Raw genomic sequence first — 13,359 nt, forward strand, 5'->3', positions numbered from 1 at the left:
TTAAAAAATCGGTAAGGTGTTAACTAATTACCAGTCTGTGTGTTTTTTATCCTCAAATTCAGACTTCTGAATACAAACTATTTCTGTATTGACCTTATGTATTTCATACTATACGGTACGAGTTATGTAGCTTCATTAATAAACGACGAGTTTGATAGTCTACTGACTATATGGTATGCTTTTTATAGCCTGCTTATTATGCATTATGAGTTTCAAAGTCTGCGTATTTTACAGTATGATTTTGACAACCTGCTTACTATACCGTTAGAGTTATATAGCCTGATTATTCAACAGTATACGTTTTATAGCATGTTTTCTATATGATATGAACTCCAAAGCCTTCTTAATATATGGCATGAATTTTATAGCCTGCTTACTATAATGTATGAGTTTAATAGCTTGTTTACTAGACGGTACGAGTTATATAGCTTGATTATTAGACGATAAGAGTTGTATAAAATTGAGAATGGAAATGGGGAATGTGTCAAAGAGACAACAACCCGACCACAGAACAGACAACAGCAGAAGGCCACCAACAGGTCTTCAATGCAGCGAGAAATTCCCGCACCCGGAGGCGTCCTTCAGCTGGCCCCTAAACAAATATATATACTAGTTCAGTGATAATGAACGCCATACTAAACTCCAAATTGTACACAAGAAACTAAAATTAAAAATAATACAAGACTAACAAAGGCTAGAGGCTCCTGACTTGGGACAGGCGCAAAAATGCGGCGGGGTTAAACATGTTTATGAGATCTCAACCCTCCCCCTATACCTCTAGCCAATGTAGAAAAGTAAACGCATAACAATACGCACATTAAAATTCAGTTCAAGAGAAGTCCGAGTCTGATGTCAGAAGATGTAACCAAAGAAAATAAACAAAATGACAATAATACATAAATAACAACAGACTACTAGCAGTTAACTGACATGCCAGCTCCAGACTTCAATTAAACTGATTGAAAGATTATGTCTTCATCATATGAATATCAGGCACAATCCTTCCCGTTAGGGGTTTAGTATCATACCATCATAACATATATGAGAAGAACATAACCCGTGTCATGCCAACAACTGGTTTTTAAATAAATGTGTTTAGTGCCGATGCAAAGACCCTATAAGTGAATCAATATTAACGCCAAAATATGCAATCTTTAATGACCTGACAACAGTATCGTAACTATATCCCTTCTTAATAAGTCTATTTAAAGGTTTTGTTAGTTTCAGAGGTGAATACTGACATTTTTGTGCTTTATAAAGAATATTTCCATAAAAAATTGGATGTGAAATACCTGAACGTATAAGAAGTATAGCTTGCTTACTTTACGATATGAATTTTATAGGCTGCTTACTATATGATATGAGTTTTAAAACCTGCTTATTATACGGTATGAATTATTTAGCTTGCCTACTATATGGCATGACTTGTATAGCTTACTTATTATACAGCTATAGCCTTTTTACTATACGGCATGAGCTAAATACCTGCTTTTAAGATACTGTATTTGTATAACAGCCTGCTTACTATATTGTATGAGCTTTATATATATCTATAAGTCTAAATTGAAAACAACGTTCAAACCTATGATTGCGTTAGATAAAAACCGCAATACGTGTGCATGCAAAACAAATTTCTTGGTAGAGGGGTCTAAATACAGCACAAACAACATTTTCCAAAAGACCAAAAAAGTGAAAAAGTATTTTTTAACAAAACGCATTTGACTAGCAGGTCGAACAACGGATGTTCTTAAACCCTGCTGACTGCCATTGGCGATTGCCAAATAAACGGATCACCATATGTAACAAAATGGATCTTAACTATTAATTTAATATATATAAATAAGAAGATTTGGTAGGATTGTCAATGAGACAACTGTCAAACAGAGTTTTAAACCCTGCTTACTCTACAGTTTTAATTATATAGCTTGCCTACTATATGACATGACTTATATAGCTTGCTTACTATACGTTATGAGTTGCTTTGTAGATATATAAAAACAAGAAGATGTGGTTAATTGCCAATGAGACAAATCTCCACCAGATACAAAATGACAAAGAAATTAACAACTATAGGTCACCATACGCCCTTCAAGAATGAGCAAATCCCATACCGCATAGTCAGCTATAAAAGGCCTCGAAATGACAAATGTAAAATATTTCAACCGAGAAAAATAACGCCCTAATTCACGTAAAAAAACAATGAACGAAAAACAAATATGAAATACAGCAACAAACAACAACCACTGAATTACAGGCTCCTGACCTGGGACAGACACATACAGAATGTGGCGGGGTTAAACATGTTAGCGGGCGCCCAACCCTTCCCCTAACCTGAGACAGTAGTGTAACAGTATAATATATGAACAAACTATAAAAATCAGTTGAAAATGGCTAAACTCAACAGAAAAACAAGTAACAAAAACACAGACCGTAGATATAGTCTATATATTTTACAAGTTAAAACTTATGGTAAATGTTGATTGTATATTGTATTTCAAAAAAAAAGAAGATATAATCTTTAATTTGAATGATTTTAAAAGTTTTATAACAGCAAATTTCAATCAATTAATGTTTTTTTTGTATGTCAATACCGAAGTGCTGGCTACTGGGTTGTCGGGGACTTACAGTCTGATTACTATACGGTATGAGTATTAAAGCTGGCTACTATACGGTATATGATTTCTAGTCTGCTTACTATACAGTCTGAGTTGTATTGCCTTATTACATAACAGCTTGAGTTTCATAGCCTCTTGACTATAAGATATGAGTTTAATAACCAGCTTACTTTGCGATTGGCGATATGTGTTTTATAGCCTGATAACAATACCACTGGTGTTAAACTGATCGATGGGACCGCAGTTACTTCGATAACAACATGGCGGAGGTAGAAATAGGCATGATCGTTTTCTGATAATTTCTCCGTGTAAACCTGCTGTTTTACTCAGCCACCAGGTTGATCTGTTCGGTTTCGTTGTGTGTTTGTATTCTTCATATCATATCATATAATAATCATGCTAATGGCCTTGTCACCAAATCAAAAGCCATCGAAAATTTATGGAAGATAATCGTAACTCAATAGTAACTTACCTGTAATAATCCTCACTTTATGTATGAGTTGGATAGCTCCTAACTCTATGGTATATGTTTATAGCCTACTTGCTATACGGTATGCGTTTTATAACTTATGTATTATGCCGTATTAGTTTTAGTTATTGTTGAAGTGTAAAACAAATTATAAAAGAAAAATGTTATTGCCGACAGAAATAAAGGAAACCGAATGGATTACAGGCTTCCGGTTCGGAACAGCACGTACCCTCAACCGTACCTATGTATGTCACATGAAGTAACAGATCAACATGAGAACAAAATGTAAAAATCTGTTTGAAAAGGATTGACTCATTACATGTAGAAGAGAAGTGAAAGATGCCAAAGGGACATTTAAACTCATATCGAAAGTCGACAATAAACTGACAACGCCATGGAAAAAAAAGAAAAAGACAAACAAACAAACAATAGTACATAAAACACAACAAAGAAAACTAAAGACTGTAGATTGCGCTAAACCAAAATCGTACATCTTGATAAGAGTTTGTATTGTCAAACTAATAATATGTTAATCCCACATACACAGACATATTATTTGACAAGGATGAGATTTTGGCGAATCATAAGTCCTTCATGGCTTCAATGAACTTTACATTGAACAACAAATCAGAGGACTTACCTTGTATGTATTGGATACCTAAGTTTCACAAAATTCCGTACACACAACGGTACATTGCCGGCTCATCTGCATGTTCCACCAAAGAATTGTCCATCAGATTGACTAAAATACTGTCCGCACTGACAGAGGATCTTCAAAAATACTGTGAAACTGTTTACTCGCGTAGTGGTATTAATCATATGTTGATTCTTAAACATTCTAAAGAACTTCTGGATAATTTTAAATATCGGTCTTTTCCTGAATTAGTTCTCTCAAACCGTTTGATTTTTCAACTCTGTATACCACCAATTCCCATGTGAAATTGAAAAATCGTCTAAAAGTAATAATACACAATGCCTTTCAACATAAAAATGGTAGCATACGCTATAAATTTATTACTTTGGGATACCATAAGGCAAGTTTTGTTAATAGCGAACAAAAGGGTAAAACATGCTATACAGAGGAACAAGTGATCAGTATGCTGGAGTTTCTTATCGACAACATTTTTGTTGAATTTGGAGGTAGACTTGTTCAACAAATTGTCGGCATTCCTATTGGAACGAATCGTGCACCTCTCCTTGCCGATCTTTTCTTATTTTCGTATGAATCGGAGTTCCTTCAGACACTTGTTAAAAATAAGAAGATCAAGGAAGCCAGATTATTTAATTTCACTTTATATGTTGATGATGTTCTTTCCATTAACAATCCGAACTTTTCTGATTGGATTCTATCAATATTTCCCCCAGAACTAGAAATTAATGAAACAACAGACACGGCTTCCTCCGCCTCATTTTAGACTTATACCTCGAATTTGACATACACAGTCATCTCAGTGCCAGAATCTATGACAAACGAGACGATTTTAATTTTAGAATTATCAATTTCCCCCACCTTAGTAGCAATATACCAACTTCAACTGCATATGGGATATACATTTCCCAACTTATTCGGTATGCAAGAGCTTGCAGTTACTACTCAGACTTTGTAAAACGTCACCCGTGTCTGAGCAGAAAGTTGATGAACCAGGGGTAAGTCAAAGAACGTCTCGTCCTTTTTCTAAAAAAAGTTCATCGGAAGGTACCAATACCTTGTTGATAAATATATTATTATTCAGTATCAACTTCACAAATAATACATGATGGTTTTGAAGTATAGATTCTGTGTACTGACGCTGTTTATTATCTCAATAACGTGTTAAAGTGTTATTTTATTTGTCTTTATTAATATTACTTGTACTGTTTGGTCTGTTTTTGGTGATATACATTTGACGTGTCTCTGTATTTTAAACATCCCGCCATTGTGTTATTGTTCTATTATAGTTTTTGTATACTTTGAACGACAAAATTATTTTATATCTCTACCTGTGTGACGTTAACATTCTGACGTCAAACACGCGATTCTACGCCAGAGTTAATGTTAAAATAACGATTCGGTCCCAGTGCTTAAAATCATTCGATCCTTAATGGGTTGATTTGGCAAACATATATAAAATACAAAAATAAGTAAGCAATGAAACGAGGTTGTTAAATGTGATATATGCTTTTTTGTGCTTCTTTGTTAAATATTTGTTTGTTTTTGTTGTGATTAAAATTGTGACACGGTGTTGACTGCTGTACCCCTATTTTGACATTTTTACCTTTTATGTCTGTTTGTTTTATTCACGCATCGTTGTCAATATAATGAAATTTGATGCGACTGTCATACAAGTGAGAGGTTTAGCGTTATAAAACCAGGTTCAATCTACCATTTTCTACATAAAAAATGCCTGTACCAAGTCAGAAATATGACAGTTGTTGTTCATTCGTTTAATGTGTTAAAATAACAGAAACAAAACAGACAAAACAACACAAACAAACAAACGAACAAAACAAAACAATACAAGCAAAGTAAATCAAAAATCAGTCATTGAAAGTCCAAACTACTAGTATGTCTTCAGAATCAAGTCTTATATCAAAAAAGTGAGAATAGACAAACGGAAGATAGAAAACAGTGTGCCTATCTTTTCCTTTTGCAGTATACTTTTATGAATAAGATAATGAAATTTGCAATTTTTGTTTTCAAAATATATAAAACCCTCATTCACGGTTGCCATATATAGAGCAGGATCTGCTTACCTTTTCAGAGAACCTGATATTGTGTAGAGTTAGTGTTTTCAGTCTTTATTTTTTTATATTTTCATTATGACAACAATTGATTACTATCCATGCATGCTACGAAAATACCATCAGATGCACCGTTTGTTATACTAATCAGATGAGCTGATTTCTTACAGTCAAATTTCAAATGAACGTCTCCATTTAATTCAGATGCAAAGGCCACATGTACATCACTACTGCGTGTTGTATAATACAGGTTGTCATTAAAATTGGAACAATACCTTGAGTGAACGGCTGTTGACAAAGTTGAAAAAAATTACCAGACAGATCAAAGAAATTGATTGTAGAGACTGACAACAAAAAGTATTTATAAAGTTTATACCAAAGCATTCGTAACGTGTGCGTAAATACCTTTGTACTTTCAATGTATTAACATCAACGATAACAATATTGTAGCAACTACGTCTTTGTCTGTCACTGCAACATCAGAAAATCTGGATGCTCTATCTTCCGGTTTTATGGTTTTAATAAACCTGCCATTTTGATTCCTGATAACAAGTCTGCTATGTAACATTTGGTTATTGTTATCGACCAACACGACTCTCCCGTTGTCAAAAATATCGATACCTGATATTTCGATGGATTCTCTATCCAGTGTCCTGAAAGAGCAAATGTTGTTCCCTGTTACGCTATATCATGTTACCTTGGTATGAGTTGTTTTCCCTTAATACCTGCCTCAACAGTTTACAAACAGCTTCTTTCAGATAAAAGCCTCATCAACAAGAAAATCACCGGACAACACAAATAGCACAAAAAAGAACAAAACACGCAGAAAAACCCAAAAAAAAAACGGAAAACCAAACAATGCACATTTTAAACAAAACCAACAAAAACTCTTAAATATTTCCATAAAGTGCAAACTAATATCTAGTACACTTTAAATAATTGCTGAAAACTTGCTTGTCATATAATATCTTGTACAAGTGGAAGTTTTTTCGAAGTCATCATGTGAAATATCTTTTTAGATAACAAGTCATCAAAACAGTAAAGGGGTCTTTGAATTTTTAACAAAAAATAACCCAATGATATACATTATTGTTTAGGGTTGATGTCCGCCTCTTTTCTCGTTGCGTTATAATCTGGCCTAGGGCTGTGTTCTGCTCTTTAATTGGGTTTTGTTCCTTTAACACATTTCCCGTTTCCATTCACTATTCTATACTCTTGACCAATTTTATAAACATTTTTTTTTATTTTCGTTGTTTCATATAATTTCAAAGTAATCCTTAAATATTTGATTATCTTACTCATCTGTTTATGTACAAATAGTACAAACAAATAAGACATGCACACTTGTTTTCCTTCTTCCATGAGTGTATGTTAAACATAGTTGTCATAAGACTTATCATTATCTGGATCTAGAAGATTACTTTTTGTTGTAAGTTATCATGCTGCTATTTGTCTTAAATTTCTGAAAATATGTACAGTATACAAAAGCTTTTTTCAACGGTATGAACAAAAATAATTCAGTTTGTAGCTTTATAAAGAAAGCATTGTCCAGATAAAGTACACACACAGAGGGTACTGGATTTACGGTCGTAATGTAAGGCTCTAGGTTTCTGCAATCCATTTTCTTTTGTCAGGAGAATTGTATATGTCTTCCCATCATTTCCTAATACCATCAAACGATCACTTTCGGTGCAAACTACGAAAATATTTCCAGACGCATCGTTGGTTATACTAGTCGGATAATCATATTTCTGACAGTCAAATTTCCAAAGAACTTCTCCATTCAATTTAGTCGAATAGACGGCTTCACTATTGTGTGAGGTATAATAAAGTTTTTCATCTAACACGGAACAATACATGGATTTATTGACTGTTGACAACGTTGACCAGCTATTACCAGAAGGATCAACAAACTGAATGGTCTTGGGAAGACTGACGACTAACTGTTCACCTGAAAAAATTATACCGTAACATTCCGCACTTGAAAGTATATACCGTTGAACTCTTGACGAATTAACATCAACGATAACAATTTTCTTCTTTTCAACTAATGTTGAAGCAACTGTGTCTTTATCTATCACTGCAACATCAAAACACCTATCGTCAAGTTGTATGTTTTTTATAAAGTTGCCTTCACGATTCATGATAACAAGTCTTTTGTTTAAATGTTGGTTATCTGCAAAGACGATTCTGCCGTCGTCGAACATATCGATACCTGTTATAAAAATGTTGCTTGATACTCCATCTGGTGTCTTGAAAGACCGAATACTTGTCAATTTAATGTTATCTACAGTGTTAGAAATAGGAACGATAATCTGTCCCGGTTTCTCCTTCTTTAGAACATTTTTCTTTGAGGAAGAAGACTTAACTTCTAACTTTCCGAATTCTTTGACGTATGTCTCAAACTTCATAAGTATCGGCGAATATTCTATATGAATGTCAGCACTATCAAGTATCTTGTCGCTTTGTAGAGACATCAAATCTTTTTCATCCTTTTCTATTTTCTTATTCCACTCATGTAAACCAAAGAAAGTTTGGAAATCAGATGCGTGTTGTTTGATCTGTTTTAAATCGTTTACTATTTGATCGACATGTTTACCCATTTTTGAGATCTTTTCAATTAAACTGTCAATATTTTTGCATTGCTTTTTCTCTTCGTTATCTAATTTACCCAAAAGATCCTTTTCGAGTTTATCCAAATGAATATTTATGGTCTTTCGGACATTTTGCATTTCGGAAATAATTCTATTTTTCTGAAATGCCAAACTTCGTTTATTATCTTGTTTATTCTTTATCAGATTGCCGATAAGTTCACTAATGTCCTTTGCCCTATCTTCTAAATCTTCAAATGCAGCTGACGATTTCACACCGTCCACTACTTCCGTTAATGGCTTCAAATTTTTACACGTGTCATGTTCCTGAGACACGCATGACACACAACATGGCTCGCTATGAATTAAGCAGTAAAAATAAAAAATTTTATTGTGAACTTTACATTCCTGTTTTATGTCAGCAACAGAACTAGGAAGTTTCTGGTAATCTTCTATAGGTATTGTCTTATGCTTCTTTGTTAATTTTATCCGGCTATGTTGTTTTTCACAATCATAACAGATGACTTCTTCACATTCTGAACACCAAACAGAGGCATCATCTGTCATACAAGTATCGCATTTTGGTAAGAATGTCGCCATTTGTAACTGAAACATAAAAAAAATCGTTTGTTTTAATCTAATGTCAAGAGTTTTAAATTCAGATAACATTTGATGATATACACTCGCTCACCTCACATGAAAATGGAATGTTGACATTCATTTTCAGCTTTTTCGAGACAAACATGTTTTGATACACATAATTCATTTTTAAATAAAAAGCTTTTTTGGGATTCTTTCGAATGGAAACAAAGCAATATAGAGGTAGGTCAAATTTCTTTTACTAAATTTTTGTACACGAAACCTCTTTGAAATGAGTGGTACATTGGGCAACAGGAAGCAATAAGAAAGGAGGGTTTCATATTGTGGAATACAATCTATTTTGCATTGTCTCTTTTTAATAAAAAGACAACTATGGTATACTGCAGGAAACAGAAACCGAACGACACATAAAACCAATCGACAACCATGCCACTTAAACTGTTTCACCAGATATAAGCGGTATATATTATATATTTTTCTGAAGGAAACGAAAGGACAAATTGATCACTTTTATTTTGGATAGTGATATAATCGTTACATACCATATTTAAGACTCAGTTTGTCAACCAAAATATACCACAACAAATACATTAGATCCTTTTTGCAAGTTTTTTAACAGCCTGATGACAGTAGTGTAACCATTAGTTAGATTAAATTGGATAAATTAATTTCAAAAATAATTTTGTCCAACACGTTACCACCCAGTTTTCACAAGAGACAACAAATGGTTATTTCCCTTTGACTGTTTGAGTCTTTATACGGTCTGATACTATCGCATTGTCCCTTGTGATTAAAAACATCAGAAACAATATCATAATATCACAAATAATCGAAGACAATCAAGCCACTTACACTGCTTCACCTGATCTAAGTGATATATTATCATTCGTCAGAAAACGAAAGTACAAATCTATCATAACATTCATGTCGGACAATTAGTAAAGTACTTACATTACCGCTAAATACTTACTGTAAGACTCAGTTTGTCAACCAAAATACGTCACAACAAATCATACAGATCATGTTTGGAAGCTTAATAACAGTATGTTGACAGCAATGTAACAAGGAAGTACTGTCACGTGATATATCTTTTAAAGTGACAAAATAATGTTATGTCCATTTGACTGTTTGAGTCAAGGTCCAATACAAATGACAAAATCAAACGCTATCAATCAACGGAACAATTTTTAAACTAGATACCCTAAGGACCATTAAGGTAATGTTTGGTAACATGTGGTCTAGTCATTTCAGAGGATAAGATTGATCAGTAAAATACATAGATACCAGGATTAAAATTGTGAACGCCAGAAGTACATTTTCTTAAATAAGGCACAAACAAACACATCTATGTGCTATACAAGTTGTAATGCTTTCACGTAAAAAATGACACCAACATTTTCCCATCCTTCTTGTTTGTTGAACCAGACACTGATTTATTATTTTGTCAGCTTTTATACAAATTATTGGATATTTTTTTTTTTATTTTATTTTATTATTAATACGAATTGTTAGCTCTGCTCTCACCAGGGTCCCCTACGAAGAATCAGTGTTTTATACATTATTTCATCCTGGTCCCTGGAGATTTTCGCCGAGTTATCATAACGAGAACATAAAATTGTAAATTATCTTCGATTTTAACACAACAGAAGAGTTTCATCTAAAATCCCTTTTTATTGCCTTTTGGCTAAAAGGGTATTTTTGATGCACTTAAAAAAAAAACAGAACCACAAAGACAAAAATATCCAAAAGACATTCATGTCGCTAGCACTGCTATACCAGATCGTATGGAAGAGATATCTCTACTTTCTTCCGAAAATGAAATAAAAAAAAACATAGTTCATCAAAACGGTCATTCAATGACCATTAATATAGTACTATAATAGCCGTAATATACCTACTGTATGAATCAGTCTTTCAATTAAGATATTCCACAACAACTACTTCAGGTCCAGACAACAAAAATATAACCAGGAAGTAAGGTCACGTGATATAGCTTTCACAAGTGACAAATATGGTCATGTCCTTTGAAAATTAAACTAATACTGCTTTTGTGTCAGTTTGATAACAGAGAGTCATCAGAAAGGTAACCAGGAATTAATGTCACGTTATATAGCTTTTACAAGTGATGAAATACGATTACGTCCTCTTCACTTTAAGAATGTTTATAATCAACAGAAAAAAAATATTTTAGTTTTATATCAACGTTATATGTTTGCATTGGTAATTGTTTATTTATGTAATCTAATAACGTATCATTTTGATCGTATGGTTCATTTAAATGTTTTGTTTACCATGACGTTGAATAATTATGTGTGCAATCAATTTAAGTTTCATAAACTTGATGATATACTGCATTGATGGTGGAATCAGTTTCTCTAATGATTTTTATACAATATGCGGAAAAACTTATTCCTTATTTTAAAATTTTCTGAAAAAAAAGATGTGCTCTTTCTATGTGACGACACAAGGAATGGTCGCCTTTTTATATGACGTCACAATAGGAAATTCAGAGGAAAGCAAGAAAATGAGACGTCATAATCGAATTTTGACCAATGAACAGCTGAGATCAAACGAACCACACGTTGATTAAATAAAAATAATCAACAGGTTAGGAAAACAATAAATCGGGTAAGAATTAGAAAAAATATTTCAAAGATACAAAGATTTGGTTTTTAATTTTTACTATACCGGTAGAATTCGTATTAAAACGACACATCCAATCCTAATTTATTATACTTCAAATTAACATGCCAGATTTTAATTGGCTTATACTAGGGAGATAAATCACTCTATCCCATGGCTTAGCGAGAGAAAAAATTTTGAATGTCACCTTCTCGTGTAGACCAATCAAAATTCTATTATTTAAAGGACAATGAATTGAATTGACATCAATAATTTTTAAGACAATGCTCAAGTTCAAATTTTTCATAGACTGTCAACATAAAAAAATGTTTCGCTTTTGTGATGTTTTTCTAATAACTGTAACTTTGTTATGCACATGACGGCATAGTTATTTTCTTTCAATTTCCAATTTAAAAGACAATAATGACAGAACGTTTAGTATAATAAATTAAATAACACATAGCTGAGAAGGTGATAGAGCACACTGTAACCTATCGAAAAACATTTCTAACCTTGACTTTCTCGGGATAACAATCTGCTCTATCACCGTCTTAGCTATGTGTTATTTATGTATTGTACAGTAATGGTAAAATACGATCCATGTCAACTTATTGATCTTTTGAATACACAAATTCTAAGTTAAATTTAAATAACATTTTTGAACATTGATTTGTTTTTATCAATCAAAACATAACTAACTCTTCATTGCGAACACGTATTATCCTGTCGATGTTTTATTGATATATTTTAGCATTTCAAAAGGTCATACTATTATTTAGACTGTATATGATGTCTTTACACTAAAGATTTTTGAGTTTGTTCTTGTATCTAATCTGATTTTTCTTTGATATGCAAGGTCACTAAGAAAAAAAAAGAATTTTACCGTCAACGTTTATGTTGAATAATTCGGACAATCAATTTAACTAAAAGAAAACCTTGATAACTGGCTCTTTCTCTGATTTATATACAACTACTTTGAATATCATAGTGAGTGGCTGTTGTTTTTTATCTTCATTTTGAAAAGATAAAGAATATAATAGAAATATCCTTATATTATCTGTAAGTTATTAACTCATTATTATCATGTGTACCTAAATATCATCATAACATTCACATTGTTGGAAACAAGAATATATATTGAAGCCCGCCTCCTGGTGCGGGGTTTTTCTCGCTGCGTTGAAGACACATTGAAAGTCTTCGGCTGTCTTTGGTCGAATTGTTGTCTCTTTGACACATTCCAGTTTCCATTTTCTATTCTATGTTTACTTATAATATGATTTGAAAAAATAATGTTTATTTATAGCTAAGTTAAAGTTCGAACTTTCGTGTTTTTTTAACATATTTAAGCTGCTATATTAGTCTCATATACCTAAGTGAGAGTCTCGGTACTAATAAATTAATTATTAAATATATTGTTAAGTAATCACTCATCCTATTACCGCCTATCATAAGGCATATTCAATTTGATTTGTAATGACGTCTGTCATTTAAAACAATTGTTTATGCCATCATTTGCAGCAATTTTTGTCTGTCTTTTGTATTGCTATCACAATACAATGTATTTCGCAATCGTGATTTTGATCTGTGCTATTTGCTGTATCTGCAGTTGCGATAGCCGGTTATAGGTTGTGGATCAGATTATCTCGAATCAATAAGTCAAGTGATACTTTGTTCCAATGAAGGTATTCGTATATGTCCAACATCACTTATATATATAAAACGATGATAGTAATTTGTAATG

General features: G+C 32.7%; 3 protein-coding genes across 6 annotated transcripts in view; all 3 read right to left on the minus strand.

Annotated features, from left to right (window-relative positions):
* Positions 1-13,359, minus strand: part of LOC127720339 (E3 ubiquitin-protein ligase TRIM71-like) — a 237,430-nt gene that overhangs the window by 178,181 nt on the left and 45,890 nt on the right. The window lies entirely within an intron of this gene.
* LOC127720341 (uncharacterized) overlaps positions 1-13,359 on the minus strand; it is a 210,699-nt gene that overhangs the window by 137,494 nt on the left and 59,846 nt on the right. The gene's annotated exons all lie outside the window — the stretch shown is intronic.
* LOC127720342 (uncharacterized) overlaps positions 6,780-13,359 on the minus strand; it is a 101,438-nt gene continuing 94,858 nt past the window's right edge. For both annotated transcript variants that reach the window (XM_052226921.1, XM_052226922.1), the window contains exon 2: positions 6,780-9,002. In XM_052226921.1, the coding sequence (XP_052082881.1) occupies positions 7,323-8,996 (1,674 nt within the window). In that variant the 5' untranslated portion in view covers positions 8,997-9,002 and the 3' untranslated portion in view covers positions 6,780-7,322. The remainder of the gene's footprint in view (positions 9,003-13,359) is intronic.

Source organism: Mytilus californianus, unplaced genomic scaffold, assembly GCF_021869535.1.
Source record: "Mytilus californianus isolate M0D057914Y unplaced genomic scaffold, xbMytCali1.0.p SCAF_11, whole genome shotgun sequence".
NCBI classification, from domain to species: Eukaryota; Metazoa; Mollusca; class Bivalvia; order Mytilida; family Mytilidae; genus Mytilus; species Mytilus californianus.